Source organism: Somniosus microcephalus, chromosome 1 (genome assembly GCF_052327205.1).
Source record: "Somniosus microcephalus isolate GS21.2 chromosome 1, FLI_Smic_1.0, whole genome shotgun sequence".
Taxonomy (NCBI): Eukaryota; Metazoa; Chordata; class Chondrichthyes; order Squaliformes; family Somniosidae; genus Somniosus; species Somniosus microcephalus.
This window is the reverse complement of record NC_140987.1, coordinates 215,554,106-215,576,215: the sequence shown is the minus strand read 5'-3', so window position 1 is coordinate 215,576,215 and position 22,110 is coordinate 215,554,106. Positions and strand designations below refer to the sequence as shown.

Genomic DNA, 22,110 nt, shown 5'->3' with positions numbered 1-22,110 from the left:
TGGTGAAACCACAGTTTTTTTTTTTCTTCGACCTTTGTCTGAGGAATCGATCTCCTTGAGGTGCTGCCGAATTGCAGGTAAGTCCGTTTCCAATTCGTCGCCACTGTTGTATCCGTGTGTTAATGGAGACACGGAATGCAGGAGTTGGTTTAACAGGTGTTTACTGAACAAAGTCTGGAGGTGAACTAAAAGATACAAGACGCTATACAGGCTTATATACCCGAGTGGTCACTACCGGTATTACAGTACACAGGGGCTCTTAAAGGTACATACACTACAATTAATCATCTCCAAACTGTACTGCTGACAAATCAAAAAATTGTTTTTGTTTGCCTGACTTGGATTGTACGCTCTCTCCTATGGGAACTCACCTAAGCCCAGAGAACTTAGACATAGTTTGACTTAGGGACCCCAAAGTGTAGCTACGCATATTGCTAGCTGACTAAATCCATGAAGCACACAGCACTGATGAACTTTGCCGTTTAGGACCACGCTAGTTATTAAGGCTGACCAGTCGACCTATGCCGGACAGCTTGTGACTTAATGATTAAAGAAGAGATGACTATTAATAACAAAATGTCACCAGCAGTTAGAGGGAGATAAATATCTCCACGTTTATACAATTGAGAATGCTCTGCCTAGCTCCGCTCAATAGTGATGCAAGAAGACAGCATTACCCTGGGTGTCCAATTGTGTCACTATTAGAAACAATATGACTGTCGGGCATAACATTTGCACAAAGTGGAGCCTGTACCGAACTGTTATAGCTGAAGAGGTTGATGATATGTTTCCATCCCAAACCACCAGCTAACATCTTTGTTGTGACACAATGGTTTTCACAAGCATCTCTGGAGCAGCAGTAGTACCTCTGGTGGCAAATGTAATTTCCGTGCCTGAGAGAGCAATAGAAAGACTGCTGCCTCTTACGGCCATGGGCAGGTAGAATGCTCAGAATAAAGATCACACCTGCTGAGTTGACTTTGACAGAAAAATGAATACTAATATATCACCCTCTCATATTAATCTACCTTTACACTGTCACTACTATTACAAAGTACATCTTTAAGAGGTGATAAATTCTAATATTCATACACAAATTTTGGCATTATTTGTGCAATAGCTTAAAAGACTATTTACTGTTCAGTGATCTCCTTTGACATTTATACGTGAGTTAATAAGATAATTAACACCTGTTCCAGAGGTTAAGACTAAAATGCCTGTAAGCCATTTTGAAATGCTTTGAGGCTTTTTTAATCCAACCTAACATTTGCATTTTGCCCTTGTATATATTTTATAATGTTCCAGGTCTATCTAAAATGGCAGTCTTTGTATGTAAATGTTAGAATTTGGCAGCTTTTAAAGATGTATTTTGCAATACCAGTGGCATTGTAAAGTTACATTAATATTTGAGAGATATTTTATCAGTGTTTTTCATGTTTTTCTGTCTAATCAATTCAACAGGCACAATTTTTATACTTGTCTCTAAACAATTGCTACCTAAAACTTTTCACTAATTGTATAGTATAAATTAAGGATTAAAATATGTGTGTGGATTAAACTGAGGCGATACCTTGTGCTGCATTTATGTTACAGAACCACTTCTGCTTGAAGTCATGCTTTCTGTATTTGTAGTTTTGTATAAACTTGTGTAGAAAACTAACTTGGTCTGTCCGGTTCCAGCAGCTCTGTAAGCAACCCCGTTTTGGTCTCAAATACAGCAAAAATTTGGCGCTTCACTTTGCGGCAAATTTTGTATCCGACATTTAAATGCCGGGGGGTGGGTGGTTTCCGCAAGGATCTTCCAATCTCCCGCCATAACTTGGGGAGAAGATTGTCGGAACCCCCGGTGAATGGCCATTTTTAGCCATTTATGCAGCTTCTCCGGGGAATTCTGCCAATCTTCAACCGAAGTTATGTCAGGAGATCGAGCGAACTCCTACAGAAATTCCAGCCGCGGGTGTACTCGACTGGTCTAATGTTCTCAATCCCAGGTTGTATTAAAATGTGTTTGTTTTACATTGTGAGTGATTGATTTGTATAGCACAGGTGGCAACAAGCAACTTTGCATATGCAGTTATTTAAAAGTCATGAATTATAATGTACATTTTACTATTGGTCCTTCCCTGACAGGACTATTGGAGCTTACGGCATGTAAGGAGGTTATTCAGCCCATCATGTCTGTGCTGACTCTTGCTAAGTAATTCAAAGCGAATCCCACTCACTCGCCATAGCCTCATATTTTCCTCCTTTCAAATATTTATCCACTTTTCCTTTAAATGATGCAATGGTTTTTAAGACATTCTATCCTCCGAAAATTCTCCGAGTAAAGAAATTGCTGGAAGATGGGAATCAGTCAGCATCTATTCCCAGCACTTTCCATTCCATTTTTATTGTAATTAACCATGTTTGATTCTCAAATGCAACAGAAACTTGTGCCCCTCACTTTGATTTGTATTCAATATCGGATGCAATGTTAGTCCCAAGTTGTGTTTGCCCGAAGCATAAGTTTTTATTAAAATATTAAAGGGTTTTAGCTTTGAAATTGACTTTGTCTTCACCTCCTTTTAAATTTTAGGTTTCGACATAGTCCAAACTGCTGGTATTTAAGAGACTGGACCATCCACAGCTGGATTCGACAGTGCTTGAAGTATGGTGCTAGGGACAAGGCCTTGCACACAGTGAGAAACCAGGTACAATTAGTAAACTATTTCATTGGATTAACATGCATTTCAATGGACAACATTTTAGGAAAGTATGAAAGAATAATACAGCACAGTATAGAAAAATAGAAACATAGAAGATAGGAACAGGAGTAGGCCATTCGGCCCCTCGAGCCTGCTCCGCCATTCAATAAGATCATGGCTGATCATCCAGATTCAGTACCCTGTCCCTGCCTTCTCTCCATATCCCTTGATCCCTTTAGCCTTAAGAAATATATCCAACTCCTCCTTGAATATATTTAATGAATTGGCCTCTACTGCCTTCTTTGGCAGAGAATTCCACAGGTTCACCACTCTCTGGGTGAAGAAATTCCTCCTCATCTCTGTCCTAAATGGCTTACCCCTTATCCTTAGACTGTGACCCCTGGTTCTGGACTCCCCGACCATCCTTCCAGCATCTAGTCTGTCCAGTCCTGTTAGAATTTTATAAGTTTCGATGAGATCCCCTTTCATTCTTCTAAACTCCAGCGAGTACAAGCCCAATCAACCCAATCTCTCCTCATACGCCATTCCTGCCATCCCAGGTATCAGCCTGGTGAATCTTCGCTGCACTCCTTCCACGGCAAGCACATCCTTCCTCAGATAAGGCGAACAAAACTGCACACAATACTCAAGGTGTGGTCTCACCAAGGCCCTCTACAACTGCAGCAAGACATCCTTGTTCCTGTACTCAAACCCTCTCGCTATGAAGGCCAACATACCATTTGCCTTCTTAACCACCTGCTGCACCTGCATGCTTACTTTCAGCGACTGGTGCACAAGGACGCCCAGGTCTCGTTGCACTTCCCCTTCTCCCAATCTATTGCCATTCAGATAATAATCTGCCTTCCTGTTTTTGACACCAAAGTGGATAACCTCGCATTTATCCACGTTATATTGCATCTGCCATGGTTCTGCCCAATCACCCAACCTGTCCAAATCATACTGGAGTTTCTCGGCATCCTCCTCACAGCACACACGCCCACCCAGCTTTGTGTCGTCTGCAAACTTGGAGATATTACATCTAGTTCCCTCGTCCAGATCATTAATATATATTGTGAATAGCTGGGGTCCAAGGACCGATCCCTGCGGTACCCCACTAGTCACTGCCTGCCACTCGGAAAAAGATTTGTTTATTCCAACTCTTTGCTTTCTGTCTGCCAACCAGTTCTCTATCCAAGTCAGTACCTTGCCCCCAATCCCATGTGCCTTAACTTTACACGCTAATCTCTTATGTGGGACCTTATCGAAAGCCTTTTGAAAATCCAAATACACCACATCCACTGGTTCTCCCTTATCTATTTTACCAGTTACATCCTCAAAAAATTCCTGTAGATTAGTCAAGCACAATTTACCTTTTGTAAATCCATATTGACTTTGTCCGATCCAGTCACTTTTTTCCAAGTGCTCTGCCATTACATCCTTTATAATGGACTCTAGCATTTTCCCCACTACCGATGTCAGGCTTACCGGTCTGTAATTCCCCGTTTTCTCTCTACCACCCTTTTTGAACAGTGGGGTAACATTAGCTACCCACCAATGCATGGGTACTGTTCCAGAGTCTATCGAATTTTGGAAGATGACCAGCAATGCATCTACTATTTCTAGGGCCACTTCCTTAAGTACCCTAGGATGTAGATTATCAGGACCTGGGGATTTATCGGCCTGCAATCCCATCAATTTCCCTAACACCATTTCCCTACAAATACTGATTTCTATCAGTTCCTCCCTTTCATTAGACCCCATGTTCCCCGACATCTTTGGGAGGTTATTTGTGTCCTCCTTTGTGAAGACAGAACCAAAGTATGTATTTAATTGGTCGGCCATTTCTTTGTTCCCCATTATAAACTCCCCTGATTCTGACTGAAAGGGACCTACGTTTGACTTAACCAATCTTTTTCTCTTCACACACAAAAGCTTTTACAGTCAGTTTTTATGTTCCCTGCAAGCTTACTCTCATACTCTATTTTCCCCCTCTTAATTAATCCGTTTGTCCTCCTTTGTTGGATCCTAAACTGCTCCCAATCCTCAGGTTTACTGCTTTTTCTGGCCAATTTATATGTCCTCTCCTTGGATCTTATGCTATCCCTAATTTCCCTTGTTAGCCACAGTTGAGTCACCTTTTTTGTTTTATTTTTATGCCAAACTGTGATGAACAAATTCTGTAGTTCATCCATGCGATCTTTGAATGTTTGCCATTGCCCATCCACCGTCAACCCTTTGAGTGACATTCCCCAATCAATCCTACCCAACTCACACCTCATACCATCGTAGTCTCCTTTATTTAAATTCAGGACCCTAGTCTCTGGGTCAATTATTTCACTCTCCATCTTAATGAAGAATTCTCTCATATTATGATCGCTCCGACCCAAGGGACCTCGCACAACAAGATTGCTGATTAATCCTTTCTCATTACATAATACCCAGTCTAAGATGGCCTGATCTCTAGTTGGTTCCTCGACATATTGGTCCAGGAAACCATCCCGTATACACTCCAGGAATTCCTCCTCCACAGTATTGTTACTAATTTGGTTAGCCCAATCTATATGTAGATTAAAGTCACCCATGATAACTGCTGTGCCCTTATTGCACGCTTCTCTAATTTCCCATTTAATGCTATCCCCGACCTCCGCATTACTGTTTGGAGGTCTATATACCACTCCCGCTAATGTTTTCTGCCCCTTGGTATTTCTCAGTTCTACCCATACAGATTCCACATCATCAGAGCTAATATCTTTCCTTTCAATTGTGTTAATCCCCTCTTTAACCAGCAATGCTATCCCACCTCCTTTTCCTTGTTGCCTATCTTTCCTGAATATTGAATACCCCTGGATGTTGAGTCCCCAGCCTTGGCCACCCTGGAGCCATGTTTCCGTAATCCCAACCATATCATATTCGTTTACCTCTATTTGCGCAGCTAATTCATCCACCTTATTACGAATGCTCCTCGCATTTAGACACAAAGCCTTCAGGCTTGTTTTTTTAACGCTCTTAGATCTTTTAGAATTAATATTTAATGTGGCCATGTTTGATTTAAACCCTTGATTTCTCTGCCTGTCACTTTTGTTTTTCTCCTTCCTATCTTTTGCTTTTATCCTTGTTTCCCTTTCCTCTGTCCCCCTGCTCAGTTCCCAACCCCCTGCCATTTTTGTTTAAAGCCTCCCCCAGAGCACTAGCAAACACTCCCCCTAGGACACCGGTCCCAGCCCTGCCCAGGTGCAAACCGCCCGGTTTGTACTGGTCCCACCTCCCCCAGAACCAGTTCCAATGTCCCAGGAATTTGAATCCTTCCTCCTTGCACCATTCCTCTAGCCACATATTCATCTGAAATATCCTTCTATTTCTACTCTGACAACACGTGGCACTGGTAGCAATCCTGAGATTACTACCTTTGAGGTCCTATTTTTTAATTTACCTCCTAACTCCCTATATTCAGCTTTTAGGACCTCATCCCGTTTTTTACCTATGTCGTTGGTACCTATATGCACCACGACAACTGGCTGTTCACCCTCCCCTTCCAAAATGTTCTGCAGCTGCTCTGAGACATCCTTGACCCTTGCACCAGGGAGGCAACACACCATCCTCGAGTCTCGTTTGCAGCCGCAGAAACGCCTATCTATTCCCCTTACAATAGAATCCCCTATTACTATAGCTCTCCCCCTCTTTTTCCTCCCGTCCTGTGCAGCAGAGCCACCTCTGGTGCCAGGAAGTTGGCTGCTGCTGCCTTCCCCTGGTAAGCCATCCCCCCCATCAGTATCCAAAGCGGTATATCTGTTTGAGAGGGGGATTGCCACAGGGGACCCCTGCACTACCTGCCTGCGCCTACTACTCTGCCTGTTGGTCACCCGTTCCCTTTCTGCCTGTGCCACCTTTATCTGCGGTGTGACCAACTGATTAAATGTGCTATTCACGACGTCCTCAGCATCGCGAATGATCCAGTATGAATCCAATCGCTGCTCCAGCGCTGCAATGCGGTCTGCCAGTAGCTGCAGCTGGACACACTTCCTGCATACATAGTTGTCAGGGACACAGGAAGTGTCCCTGAGTTCCCACATAGTATGAAAAATAAATATTAAAATGGGTGAAGATTATATTTTTAATTCTGTTTTAGTACTCCTGGCATTGGTCTGAAAGATTTGTCAAACAATTTATTTGTACATATTTGATCTAAAAGTGATTCATTTTTCATAAAATAAGTTATAAACTGTAAAAAATAAAGACTTGCATTTATATAGTGCCTTTCACGACCTCAGGACGTCTCAAAGCGCTTTACAGCCAATGAAGTACTTTTGAAGTGTAGTCACTGTTGTAATGTAGGAAACGCGGCAGCCAGTTTGCGCACAGCAAGGTCCCACAAACAGCAATGTAGTAATGATCAAATAATCTGTTTTTAGTGATGTTGATTGAGGGATAAATATTGGCCTGGACACCAGGGATACCTCCCCTGCTCTTTTTCGAAATTGTGCCATTGGATCTTTTACGTCCACCTGAGAGAACAGACAGGGCCTCGGTTTAACGTCTCATCTGAAAGCTGGCACCTCTGACAGTGCAGCACTCCCTCAGTACTGCACTGGAGTGTCAGCCTAGATTTTTGTGCTCCAGTCTCTGGAGTGGGACTTAAACCCACAACCTGCTGACATATATATAAATTCATATTTCCAAGAAGCAACTAATTTGAACTTCATCACAGAAATGGCAGTGCATAAAATAGAGTTTCTGGTGTATTCCCAAGGTGGAGTGCAGAACAATCCTGATGGCATAGGTAAAGCACAAAATATATTCCCACTGAAAACAAGAATGTAGCATGCAATCCTGCACTGCGTTATCACTCACATAGGCAGCATCACCTCATTTTGAGTCATACAATGCAGTTACTGAGTCAGAATTTATTGCTACCAGTTTTCATAAAGACTAAGCCTGTGTGTTATTAGAACACTTCTGTATATGTGCTTCCAGAGAATAACTGATAACTTTAAATTGCTGGAGTTTTCTTTCACGCTTGACTTCATGACTTCATCTAAACTCTCAAGCTACTTTTTTGTAACAATTGTAAACTTTGTATTCTGTACAGTATCAGGCATACGACTAGAAAGATGTTTGAGGCTTATCTCCAGGTAGGAGATTGGAATTCTGATCGTCATATCTAAGGCTGTTGACAATTTGGCAGTGGTAGTGTACCAGAAAGCTATCCCTCAGTAATAAATAGATCCGAATATTTTCTGACAGATTCCCCCTAACATCCTGAAGGGGATTTGTAGCTAAAAGATCATAGCCTAGATGTCCCTTTTTATGATGAGATTACCACTTTGCTTGACAAGAGAATAATGAACTATGTTCCCACAGTCAGTACTTGGAATGCCAGAATGGAGAGAATAGGGTAACCAACGGTAGAAACAGCAGAATTATGAACCTACTCTTAAATTTCCTCCATTTATTCAATCTCAAGGGTGACCTTAACGATGCAATGTTGCACTGGTGATTTTTTAAATATATATCAATAAATTGCCCATCTGTGTTGCCATTGTACCACAGGGCAGTTGTGCTTACAGCGCAAGTTAATTTTCTTCTCTTTCTCGCTGGCAGTAGCCACGTTTCTGGCTCGAACAGCACCAGTTTTTTTTATTTGATTGGCATTAGTGGAAAATATGCTCAAGGGAAAACTCACCGCTTGTGATGGTAGCTATCACCTATCAAGAGATGAATCTGCATCTATCGTTCCTCCCCGGGCTGCTGGTTTTCTTCCCTTTTCTTCTGAAGGCAGTAATTTCTGCTGAGGTAAAGTTGCCCAATAGCTATCGGTCACACTTTCGAAAAAGGGTCAGTGGATAGTAATGTGAATTCTGGCTAACTAATTTCACCCTTGGAATTCAGAATCTAATTGTAGTGACTTTATGGCTATCTTAGTTGATATTAGATTACTCAATACAGACCAGAGATTGAACCTGAGACCTTGGGTGTGTATACTGCATTAGCACACCAGGCTGTGGTTATACCCAATGGGCCATCAGATTAAAAACTATAATTTTCAGTTACAATGAAGGGTGAAGTTGGTAAGTTTATCTTTCATCTTCAGAACTCCAGAAGTTGCCTTCGGCCCCCTCCCCTTCCTCATCTACATGCTGTCCCTTGGTGACATTATCCGTAGACACAATCAGCTTCCGTTTGTACATTGGTGACCCCTTATTCTACTTCTCCACCATTTCCCTCAAGCCCACAGCCACCTCTGCACTATCAGCATGCTTGTCTGACATTACGTTATGGAGGAACCAGAATGTCCAACAGTTGAACACCGGGTAGACTGTAACAATAGTGTGCAACCTCTGCCAAAACCTCCACACACTTTTTTTTAATATTCATTCACGGGCTGTGGGCATCGCAGTTCCTTTAATGGGCTGCACGGCCCATTCAGAATTTCGTGCATGAAATCAGATTTGAAAAGTCGGTCCCGGGCTGCGCAGGACCTCCAGACAGCGCAGTTTACAGGGAACGTTCGTCAGGAGTGTGATGGAATACTCTCCACTTGCCTGGATGAGTGCAGCTCCAACAACACTCAAGAAGCTCGACACCATCCAGGACAAAGCAGCTCGCTTGATTGGCACCCCATCCACCACCTTAAACATTCACTCCCTCCACCACCGGTGCACCATGGCTGCAGTGTGTGCCATCTACAAGATGCACTGCAGCTACTTGCCAAGGCTTCTTCAGCAGCACCTCCCAAACCCGCGACCTCTTCCACCTACAAGGACAAGGGCAGCAGGCGCATGGGAACATCACCACCTCCAGGTTCCCCTCCAAGTCACACACCATCCTGACTTGGAAATATTTTGCCGTTCCTTCATCGTCACTGGGTCAAAATCCTGGAACTCCCTACCTAACAGCACTGTGGGAGTACCTTCACCACACTGACTGCAGCAGTTCAAGAAAGCGGATCACCACCACCTTCTCAAGGGCAATGAGGGATGGGCAATAAATGCTGGCCTTGCCAGCAATGTCCACATCCCAGGAACGAATAAGGAGAAAAAAAATTTACTACCTGCAGAAATTACATGCAACAGTTTAAATTGTTAAATTTCTGGGCCAGAGAGGTTGATTGCCATTGTATTAACAATTATCTTATTACTTATGCTGTTAATTTCCAGACTTGAGTTTGTGTGGTGAGTTTAGTGGACAATTAATGTGCAAATCCAGCAAGTTCTTAAAAATAACAGGGAGGCTAAGGGCGAGATGCCATTTGAGTGAAGCAAATGCCAGAGCGGGGTGACTCGACCAGCAGGTTCTGGAGATTCGCAACTCACAGCGAATGTATCTCTTCATCCCCTGGAATTGCTGGCCAATTTGCGCATTAATAACGGCGTGTGTCGTTAACACGCCGTTACTTTTCCAGCAAGATCCGGCCCTATATCTGCAATATATTCAAATTTATTTCTCCCAAGTGCTGAGCTTATATTTTCATTTTTTTAAACCAGGCCATTTATCTTCTAATGAATTTTGTTCTAGACCCAAATATACACTATTGCATGCTTTGTGGTCACAACCTTTTCATTTAGACGATTTAAGTATGATTTAACTTTATCATGATGACTAACTATAATACTGATATGTGAAACAGATGTTTTCCAGCGTCAGTTTTAATCTCTTTTTCCAAATTACCATGAACTGCTATGCAGTAACGTCAGTGGATTACCCTGAGTGCTGGAGTGAGGTAGTGTGTTCACAGTAGTGGATTGTTATAGCTAGCTGTTTTTGCACTAGATTGGCGTACTGTCTTTTTGCCATGCTAATAGAATTTCTGACACAGATTCAATAACTAGAATTTAAAATATAGGGAGAATTCTCAACAAGAACCTGGAATCCAGAGTCTGTTTTCCACTATACGGTGCATCTATTAATTAAAAAATATAAATTTAGTTTTAATAACTATTATAGGTTGTTTAACTCTTAAACTGACAGCAGGTTAAGGGAAACTCTTGTTTCCCTAAACTATCCCGGTCTCTTTATCAGCATGGCTGCTCAGGGACTGAAAGTAAATATTGATGATACAGCAATAATTCGGGTCGCTAGACATCTGCAGCACCCATAGAATCATATAATGGTACAGCACAGAAGAAAGCCATTCAGCCCATCGTGCCTGTGCCAGCTCTTTGAAAGAGCTATTCAATTAATCCCACTCCCCTGCTCATTCCCCATAGCCCTATACATTTTTTTCCTTCATGTATTTATCTAATTCCCTTTTGAATGTTACTATTGAATCGGCTTCCGCCAGCCTTTCAGGCAGTGCCTTCCAGATCATAGCAACTCGCTGTGTGGAAAAAAAAAGTTTCCTCATGTTACCTCTGGTTCTTTTGCCAATCACCTTAAGTCTGTGTCCTCTGGTTACCGACCCTTCTGCCACTGGATACGGTGTCTCCTTATTTACTCTATCAAGATCCTTCATGATTTTGATCACCTCTATCAAATCTCCTCTTAATCTTCTCTGCTCTAAGGAGAACAACCCCAGCTTCTCCAGTCTCTCCACATAACTGAAGTCGCTCATACCTGGTACCATTCTAGTAAATTTCTTCTGCCCGGAATTGAACACAATACTCCAGCTGTGGCCTAAACAGTTTTATAAAGGATTAGCATAACTCCTTGCTTTTGTACTCTATTCTTCTATTTACTAAGCCAAGGATCCCATATGCTTTTTTAACAGCCTTTTCAACTTGTCCTGCCACTTTCAAAGATTTGTGAATGTACACCCCCAGGTTTCTCTGTCCCTGCATCCCCTTTAATATGATACCATTTAGTTTATATTGCCTCTCCTCACTCTTCCTACCCAAAGCGGATTTCTGTGGCAAGCCCAGCCAGATTCTGCAGCACATATTTATATCTTCTGAAAAATGTAACTGTAGCAATTTTTATATTAAAAAGCACAAGTTTAGAGAATGGGACTTGAATTACAAACCTACAGTCCATGGTGAGGAAGTGAGGAAATGGAGAGCAGCAATGAAACAAGCTGAAGGAAAGACTGCAGCCGCCAGGAGCAGACTGGGAAACCGAGACCGGGAGCAGCCAGTCAGCCAATAGCCAGTCTACAGCCACGCCAACAGCCAGCAGTCAGATTGTTATCTTAACACTCGGCTTTAAATGTACAACTTCACATCGATATTGAAGGCGGCACTTTGGCCAAAGACTACTGACCCCTAGATTTTTGCCATTATACAAATCTGTCCATATACTGGCTAATGTAGGATGGCAGCGCCATCATATACACTCTCCTGCCTTTACAGAAGGTGAACTGAAAAGCACTGTAGTGAGAGGAGGCATGACTGCAAACCAACAAATTGACGTATTTTACATAATTACAGAAATGAGTGAATAGAATAGTTTTCATGGCAATGTCAGTTATTTCCCTATGTTCCTCATTTCATGAAAAGTGAAAAAGATATATTCTCACCAATTCTTACTTTTAAGCTAGCTATCCCCAAGTTAATTGGCCCTGTCTTTTCTGTAATATGCAACAAGTCTTCTATGTATGATCCTCAGGTGACATTATCATTTAATTGAATATTGGGCAATAAAAGGTGCACTCCTGATCAAAGAGGACGTGAGGTCCACTTATGGGAGTGAGCGGTGATGCTGAACTCGGGGGAAGATCTAGCACAAAACCCAAAGTTTTTGTAACAACTATCGGATTTGGATTGACACTCACACCCCTTGTAATTGGGAAGTTGGCAGAACTTTGTGTCATTGTCAAACAATGATAACATTTGATGTTTGTATTCATTCTTCTGTTCAAATTATGTTTTAGAGTTTAATCATTTGCCTTCTATTCAGACTCCTATTACAGAAAGATCAATTGATTTCTATTACAATATTTATCACCAGACTGTGTTTGGTTACATTTTTCACTAGCAAAAATATAATGCTTGTTGTTTCGCTGATGAATTTGACCTTGACAGACTCGATCATTTTTTTAGAAAAGCATTGTGTCTGGTACTAAGACAGAGTATGCATCCTTCGCTAATGATAAATCAATACATCCTGAAAGGATTGCCTTGTATGATTGTAGGAGACTTGAGGCATATTGAAAAAATGGATGCTTCATTTATTTTATTGCACTACTACACTACTACTAGAGAGAGGCCCCAGTGTTGTTTGAGACACACAGGCTGAGTGGGCCAGCCCAACAAAGTATTTTCCTCTATGTAATTTTAAGAGAAAAAAAATCTAAATCACTACACATGATCAGATGGTATACCCACATAAATTGACAATTTTAGATTTTCCCTGCAGGGATCAAAATGGTGAGGAGGTGGCACTACATTTTTAAGTGAACACGATTTAGGAATAGAGACTATAAGCCTGTTTATTGCCAGTGCAGTACTAAATTAAGTTGCTTTGCAAATGAGACCAGCAGTCGTGGTGAATCTTGGGCAAGAGGTACACTGGTTGAGTCTAGGTGATTTAGTATTCTAGTGCAGCTTGTATTAAATCAAAAGGAAATGTTGTATAAAAGTTATATTTTAGAAGACTCCTTTGATTTAGGTGTTGGAGATTTTATTTTCCTCTTTTAGATCTGTAATTTTCAAATCCTTTTGCAGGTGCAATATGGAATTTTTCCAGATAACTTCACATTTAATCTACTAATGGACTCTTTCATTAAGGAGGAAGACATTACAAGTAAGTGAGGAAGTGAATTGTCTGACTATAGTTTGTATATTTAAAACAATTTTCTGCTTTGAGGGAAAAACACTGCCTGTCTTTTATCTCCATATTGTTCATTGTATAAAGGTTATAAGTGTGCTAAAAGTCTGTCTTTGGGCATATAAACCATATATACATTTAATGTTATGTAAGATTCCTGTCATTAAAATCTCTTTAGTTTGATGATGCCATATGTGCTAGTAATTATTAAATGTCAGTTTGCTAATGGCAATGCAGTGCATTTTGACCGTCAATATGCGCTGCCATGGAGTGAGAGGATGTAGCTTTCCATCCTTGGTTACCTACACATTACTTTACTGGCTTCAGCTGCACCGTCATTAGAAGGCCCCATGTGGAGACCAAGGGGGCTACATTCAATAGCCCCCGAAAACGGGCACAGGGATCGCGATGCGCGATTAACCCACGCCCGTTCAATGTGATACAGGCAGCATGCGAACTTCATGCTGCCTGCTCATTGCCATGATTGTAATGTGCAGCGAGCGCTAACCGCACTGTTGATTGGCTGCATGCATCAGCAGGGGCCCAAAATCGTGAGGTTAGCACCACTTAAAGCTACTTAAAGGGGAGGTGCATTGTGGCTGGAGCAGGTGGTGGAAGTCGTTGTACAACTGATTCTGACCTGGGAAACATTCAATAATAGCACAACATGGGAGAGCGCGTTCGCCAAGGTTTTCCGCGCTGCACTGGAGACCTTGGTGGAGGAGGTGGAAATGAGGAGAGATGTGCTGTATCCACAGGAGGCCAGGGGGTCCTCCAGACACATGCTCAGAAGGCAATGGGACCAGATAGCCATGGTGTTCAATGCCAGGAGTCAAGCCCCGAGGACCTGGATGCAGTGCCATAAAAAATTCAATAACCTTATACAAGTGGTCAAGGTTACGGGGATAGGGCTTGGGTGGGATGGCTGTCGGTGTAGGGACCGGGTGCTAGGGTTTGGATGATCAGCCATGATCTCGTTAAATGGCGGAGCAGGCTCGAAGGGCCGAATGGCCTACTCCTGCTCCTATCTTCTATGTTTCTATGTTTCAATGAATGCATCTTCAAATGCCATATCACATCAACTGCACCATTAGCCTCATCAACTGCACAATGCACCACAATCCCATCGCTCACCTACCAACAATCTCTATCAATCAGGACTCATACCTAACATTCATAGCTTCAGCTCACCCTCACACACTTAGCACTGCTGCAAGCCTCACACCCACATCTCACAACTTGCACCCACTGCCAGCTATTCAACCATGACATAAGAACATAAGAGTTAGGAACAGGAATAGGCCACAGTGCCCCGTGAGCCTGTTCCGCCATTCAATAACATCATGGCTGATCTTCGACCTCAACTTCACTTTCCTGCACTATAGAAACATAGAAGATAGGAGCAGGAGAGGCCATTCGGCCCCTCGAGCTTGTTCCACCATTTAATGAGATCATGGCTGATTATCCAAACTCAGTACCCTATCCCTGCTTTCTCCCCATATCCCTTGATCCCTTTAGCCTTAAGAAATATATCTAACTTCTTCTTGAATATATTTAATGAATTGGCCTCAACTGCCTTCTGTGGTAGAGAATTCCACAAGTTCACCACTCTGGGTGAAGAAATTCCTCCTCATCTCAGTCCTAAATGGCTTACCCCTTATCCTTAGACTGTGACCCCTGGTTCTGGACTCCCCCGCCATTGGGAACATCCTTCCTGCATCTAGTCTGTCTAGTCATGTTAGAATTTTATGAGTTTCAATGAGATCCCCTCTCATTCTTCTAAACTCTAGCGAATACAAGCCCAATCAACACAATCTCTCTTCATACGTCATTCCTGCCATCCCAGGTATCAGTCTGGTGAATCTTCGCTGCACACCCTCCATGGCAAGAACATCCTTCCTCAGATAAGGTGACCAAAACTGCACACAATACTCAAGGTGTAGCCTCACCAAGGCCCTGTATAACTGCAGCAAGACATCCTTGCTCCTGTAATCGAATCCTCTCGCTATGAAGGCCAACATACCGTTTGCCTTCTTAACCGCCTGCTACACCTGCATGCTTACCTTCAGCGACTGGTGCACAAGGACACCCAGGAATCGTTGCACTTCCCCTTTTCCCAATCTATTGCCGTTCAGATAATAATCTGCCTTCCTGTTTTTGCCACCAAAGTGGATAACCTCGCATTTATCCACATTATCATGCATCTGCCCAATCATCCAACCTGTTGAAATCATACTGGAGTTTCTCTGCATCCTCCTCACAGCACACACGCCCACCCAGCTTTGTGTCGTCTGCAAACTTGGAGATATTACATCTAGTTCCCTCGTCTAGATCATTAATATATATTATGAATAACTGGGGTCCTAGCACCGATCCCTGCGATACTCCACTAGTCACTGCCTGCCACTCGGGAAAAAGACCCGTTTATTCCAACTCTTTGCTTCCTGTCTGCCAACCAGTTCTCTATCCAAGTCAGTACCTTACCCCCAATCCCATGTGCTTTAACTTTACACGCTAATCTCTTATGCGGGACCTTATCGAAAGCCTTCTGAAAGTCCAAATACACCACATCCACTGGTTCTCCCTTATCTATTCTATCAGGTACATCCTCAAAAAATTCCAGTAGATTAGTCAAGCATGATTACCTTTTGTAAATCCATGTTGACTTTGTCCGATCCTGTCACTGTTTTCCAACTGCTCTGCTATTACATCTTTTATAATGGACTCTAGCATTTTCCCCACTACCGATGTCAGGCTTACCGGTCTATAATTCCCCATTTTCTCTCTCCCACCTTTTTTAAATAGTGGGGTTACATTAGCTACCCTCCAATCCATGGGGACTGTTCCAGAGTCTATAGAATTTTGGAAGATGACCAGTAATGCATCTACTATTTCTCGGGCCACTTCCTTAAGTACCCTAGGATGTAAATTACCAGGCCCTGGGGATTTATCGGCCTTCAACCCCATCAATTTCCCTAACACCATTTCCCTACAGATACTGATTTCATTCAGTTCCTCCCTCTCATTAGACCCTATGTTCCCCGACATCTCTGGGAGGTTATTTGTGTCCTCCTTTGTGAAGACAGAACCAAAGTATGTATTTAATTGGTCAGCCATTTCTTTGTTCCCCATTATAAATTCTCCTGTTTCTGACTGCAAGGGACCTACGCTAGACTTCACCAATCTTTTTCTCTTCACATATCTATAGAAGCTTTTACAGTCAGTTTTTATGTTCCCTGCAAGCTTACTCTCATACTCTATTTCCCCCCTCTTAATTAATTCCTTTGTCCTCCTTTGCTGAATCCTAAACTGCTCCCAATCCTCAAGTTTACTGCTTTTTCTGGCTAAATTATATGTCCTCTCCTTGGATCTTATGCTATCCCTAATTTCCCTTGTTAGCCACAGTTGAGTCATCTTTTTTGTTTTATTTTTATGCCAAACAGTGATGAACAAATTCTGTAGTTTATCCATGCGACCTTTAAATGTTAGCCATTGCCTGTCCACCGTCAACCCTTTAAGTAACATTCCCCAATCCATCCTAGCCAACTCACGCCTCATACCATCATAGTTTCCTTTATTTAAATTCAGGACTCTAGTCTCTGAGTCAACTACTTCACTCGCCATCTTAATGAAGAATTCTACCATATTATGATCGCACCTCCCCAAGGGGCCTCGCACAACAAGATTGCTAATTAATCCTTTCTCATTTCATAATACCCAGTCTAAGATGGCCTGATTTCTAGTTGGTTCCTCAACATATTGGTCCAGGAAACCATCCCGTATACACTCTCGGAATTCCTCCTCCACAGTATTGTTACTAATTTGGCTAGCCCAATCTATATGTAGATTAAAGTCACCCATGATAACTGCTGTGCCCTTATTGTACGCATCTCTAATTTCCCGTTTAATGCCATCCCCGACCTCCGCATTACTGTTTGGAGGTCTATAAAGCACTCCCACTAATGTTTTCTGCCTCTTGGTATTTCTCAGCTCTACCCATACAGATTCCACATCATCAGAGCTAACATCCTTCCTTAGTATTGTGTTAAATCTCCTCTTTAACCAGCAATGCTTCCCCACCTCCTTTTCGCCTGTCTTTCCTGAATATTGAATACCCCTGGATGTTGAATTCCCAGCCTTGGTCACCCTGGAGCCATGACTCCGTAATCCCAATTATATCATATCCGTTTACATCTATTTGCGCAGCTAATTCATCCACCTTATTACGAATATCCCCATATCCCTTGATTTCCCTAGAGTCCAAAAATCTATCGATCTCTGTCTTCAATATACTCAACGACTGATCATCCACAGCCATCTGAGATAAAGAATTCCAAAGATTCCCAACCCTCTGAGTGAAGAAATTCCTCCTTATCTCAGTCTTAAATGGCCGACCCCTTATCTTGAGACTATGCCCTCTAGTTCTAGACTCTCCAGCCAGGGGAAACAACCTCTCAGCATCTACCCTGTCAATCCCCCTCAGAATCTTATGTTTCAATGAGATCACCTCTCATTCTTCTAAACTCCAGAGAGTATAGACCCATTCTACTCAATCTCTCCTCATAGGACAACCCTCTCATCCCAGGGATCAATCTAGTGAACCTTCGTTGCACCGCCTCTAAGGCAAGAATATCCTTTCTCAGATAAGGAGACCAAAACTGTGCACAGTACTCCAGGAGTCGTCTCACCAAGGCCCTGTACAATTGGAGCGAGACTTCCTTACTCTTCTACTCCAATAAAGGCCAACAGGCCATTTGTCTTCCTAATTGCTTGCTGTACCTGCATGCTAACTCTGTGTTTCCTGTACGAGGACACCTAAATCTCTCTGAACACCAGCATTTAATATTTTCTCACCATTTAAAAAATATTCTGTTTTTCTATTCTTCCTACCAAGGTGAATAACCTCACATTTCTCCACATTATACTCCATCTGCCACTTTATTGCCCACTCACTTAACCTGTCTATATCCCTTTGCAGGCTCTTTGTGTTCTCCTCACAGCTTACTTTATCACCTAGCTTTGTCTCATCAGCAAACTTGGATACATTTTACTCGGACTCTTCATCTAAGTAATTGATATAGCTTGTATATAGCTGAGGCCCAAGCACTGATCCTTGCGGCACCCCACTAATTAAATAAGCCTGCCAACCCGCTCTCTGTTTTCTATCTGTTAACCAATCCTCCGTCCATGCTAATATATTACCCCCAAACCCATGAGCACTTAACTTGCATAACAACCTTTTTTGTGGCACCTTATCGAATGCCTTTTGGAAATCCAAATATACTATCGCCGGAGGGTGAGGTCGCACACGAGTTCTGCTGCAAAGGACTCAGATGAGCACTTTGATGGGGCAGGCTACAGAAGAAGGCTGATGGGTATGCACAATGAAATGCTTCCAGAAAGTCTACGTGCAATGTCGAGGAGCATGGAGGAGTCTGGCACCAACATTCACAGGGCTTTGCGCAGAGCTTGCAGCCCATCCTTTCCAGCATGGAAGTGGTGGCCAACTCCATTAGCACACTTGTGGACCCAACCACGAAACAGCGTCTGATGGCCGATGTCTCAGCTTGCATTGCAGCACACGCAGCAGCCACCCAACGTCTGAGTGATGCAGTGAAAACTCAGACTACTGCCATGCAAGCTCAGACTGCTGCCGTCATGTCTCTGGATTCTAGTGTGCAAAGGGGCTTGCAGGCCCTCACAGCAGTCCAGCAATTTGTGCTCTAACAGATTACTAGGATTGCTGAGGATCCTCCTCGGGGGAGTGGCAGTGGCTCCGTGGAGCACGAACCTGCTGTCCTCTCTCAGGATGACCGCATTCATCCTTCCACCACTGCCACTCTGCCAGTGACCTTGCTGTTGCCCGTCAGTCAGCCAGCATAGACTGCTGCCGCCTATGCCGAGATGGTGCAGTGCGCAACGGGCCTTTTAGGCCCAGAGCTGCTTGAGGTCATCCTCCAAGGCCATCTGCAGTCTCCCATACTGAAAGCCTTTCACCAGCCATGCTGCAGCGGCTGATGTAGCACTGTGTAGGAGCACTCGGACAGGGAAAGGCACACGGAAGACGGGCACTAAGGGAATGCACAAGGGTGATTAGTTTACATTTGTATGCAATATGGCATGATTTCATTTATAAAATCCTCTTCCTCCTCCTCTTCCTCATCCTATTCCTCAGCTCGTCACAGTATAGCTGGTGGCAAGAGCTGTGCCCTCATGATGGCGAGGTTGATGCAGCAGACCACCATGAATCTTGACACCCGCTCTGCCGAGTACTCCAGGGCTCCTCCAGAGCAGTCCAGGCAGCGGACATGTTGTTACATCACGCCAATGGTCTGCTCTATCACATTTTGTGTGCCAGCGTGGCTTTCATTGTATGCATGCTGCCCACGTGTGCATGGGTTGCGCATCAGAGTCATGAACCATGTCGTCAGTGGGTAGCCCAGTAGCCACCCTTTGGTTTGGCAGGGTGGCGCAAATGCAGAAGGCACAGCGGACTGCCACAGAGTGAAGGATCATGACTGCTGCCAGGATACCGGGCATTGACCTGCATGACTCGCTGCTTATGGTCACACACCAGCTGGACATTGAGGGAGTGGAATCCTTTTCGGTTGCGGTACATGGCAGAGTTGACATGCGGCGCCTGCAAAGCGACATGCGTGCAGTCAATGGCACCCTGCACCATGGGTAAGCCTGCAATCATAGTGAAGTTGTGTGCTCGCTGTGCCTGCTGCTCACTGGCAAGACAATGAAATGTATTCAGCTCTCTTCGAATAGAGAGCCTCAGTGACCTCCCTTACGCAACAGTGGACAGTAAACTGCGAGATGTTGCAAATATCCCCAGCTCCAGCCTGGAAGGAGCCCGATGCATAAAAGTTCATTGCCACGGATACCTTCACGGCCATTGCTATCCTTGCCCTGCTCTGAGGTTACAGCTGTGGCTGCAGCAGGTAGCAGATTTCAGTGAGGACGTTGTTACTGAAGCGCAGATGTCTCACACACTGTTCCTCGCTGAGGTTCAGGTAGGAGAATTGCTCCCTGAACACCCTGGGCGGATATGGCCTCCTGCTGAGAGCCCTTCTCCCCCTCCTCCTCCCTCTTCTAGCAGTTTGTCCTGCTCTGCGTGCCTCTGTTCATTCTCCAAGTCATGCTGCATTCCAAGGGGAATGCCTACTGGTGCACCCATGTCTGTCAGCAAGTGGTTTGTGCAGAAACCTTGAAGTCAGCAAAAAGTCTTTCACTTGCCACACCACTCCCTGTAGACTTTTGCAACTTGAAACAACTATAGAAAGCACCAAACACTTGTAGAATCATAGCAACAGCCAGAAGAAAGCAGCAACTAACCTGTAAATAGGTGATGATCCCTTTAAATAGCGCTGGTGTGAGGGTCCTTCCTGCTGCTGAATGCGTGTTCAGCTGTGCGAAGTTAAGGGAGGACATTGAGCTCCAAAATGGCAGCGCTGGATTCAAATCAGCATTACACGCTGATTGACGTCATGATCTACCTACTCTGCATACATTCGGCGGATTCTCACTGTGCATGTGCTAACGCACTCACCAGTATGGCGTCCGACGCGACTCGCACCAGAAGTTTGCGGGCCTATTTTGGACCTCTAAGGACACTCGTAGCACTCAAAAAACGGATGCTATGGATCCAAATTTTGCACCACAGGTGTTTTCCTATACGGATGGAAAAGTCACCCTCACCCACTGTCAATGTCCTAGCCATTGGTTATTGAGTGATATACTCCGGCCATCATGGTGTATAGGGCAGGCTTGATGGACCAGCTGGTCTTTTCCTGCCCGTCAATTTTGTATATTCGAATATATAGAGGCTGAAAGCAAGCCACCCATCCATCCACCCTTTTGGCCAACCAAGCTTGATACATTAGTTGGAGTACATCAGGAGTCATAGAGTCATAATGGCACAGAAGGAGGGCATTCGGCCCATCGAGTCCGTGCGGCTCTCTGCAGAGCAATCCAGTCAGTCCCATTCCCCCGCTCTATCCCCGTAGACCTGCAAGTTTATTTCCCTCAAGTGCCTATCCAGTCTCCCCTTGAAAACATTGAGTGTGTCCACTTCCACCACTTCTGTCGACAGCAAGTTCCAGGTCCTCACCACTCGCTGCGTAAAAAAGTTTTTCCTCACATCCCCCCTGTATCTCTTGCCCAAAACCTGAAATCTGTGTCCCCTAGTCCTTGTACCATCAACTAGTGGGAACAGCCTTTCCCCGTCTAGCCTATCCAAATCCATCATAATCTTGTACACCTCTATCAAATCACCCCTCAACCTCCTTTGCTCTAATGAAAACAAATCCAGCTTCTCCAATCTGTCCTTGTAGCTAAGATCCCCCATCCCCGGAACCATTCTGGTAAATCTCCTCTGCAACCTCTCAAGGGCCTTCACATCCTTCCTAAAGTGTGGTGACCAGAACTGGACGTAATACTCCAGTTGTGGCCTAACCAGCACTTTATAAAGGTTCAGCATAACTTCTCTACTTTTGTACTCAATACCTCTATTTATGAAGCCCAAGAGCCCATATGCTTTGTTAACCACACTCTCTCAATATGTCCTGCCACCTTCAGGGATCTATGCACATTAACTCCCAGGTCCCTCTGTCCCTGCACACTCTTTAAAACTGTGCCATTAAGTGCATATTGCCTCTCCCTGTTCCTTCTGCCAAAATGCATCACCTCACATTTCTCTGTATTAAATTCCATCTGCCACTTG

The 22,110-nt window shown here is 43.8% G+C and overlaps 1 protein-coding gene across 1 annotated transcript in view; it reads left to right on the top strand.

The window, feature by feature from the left end:
- Window positions 1–22,110, top strand: part of mrps27 (mitochondrial ribosomal protein S27) — a 118,525-nt gene that overhangs the window by 70,400 nt on the left and 26,015 nt on the right. Inside the window, exons 6-7 of the mRNA XM_085989964.1 lie at window positions 2,576–2,690; window positions 13,280–13,358. Of these exons, the coding sequence (XP_085846090.1) occupies window positions 2,576–2,690; window positions 13,280–13,358 (194 nt within the window). The remainder of the gene's footprint in view (window positions 1–2,575; window positions 2,691–13,279; window positions 13,359–22,110) is intronic.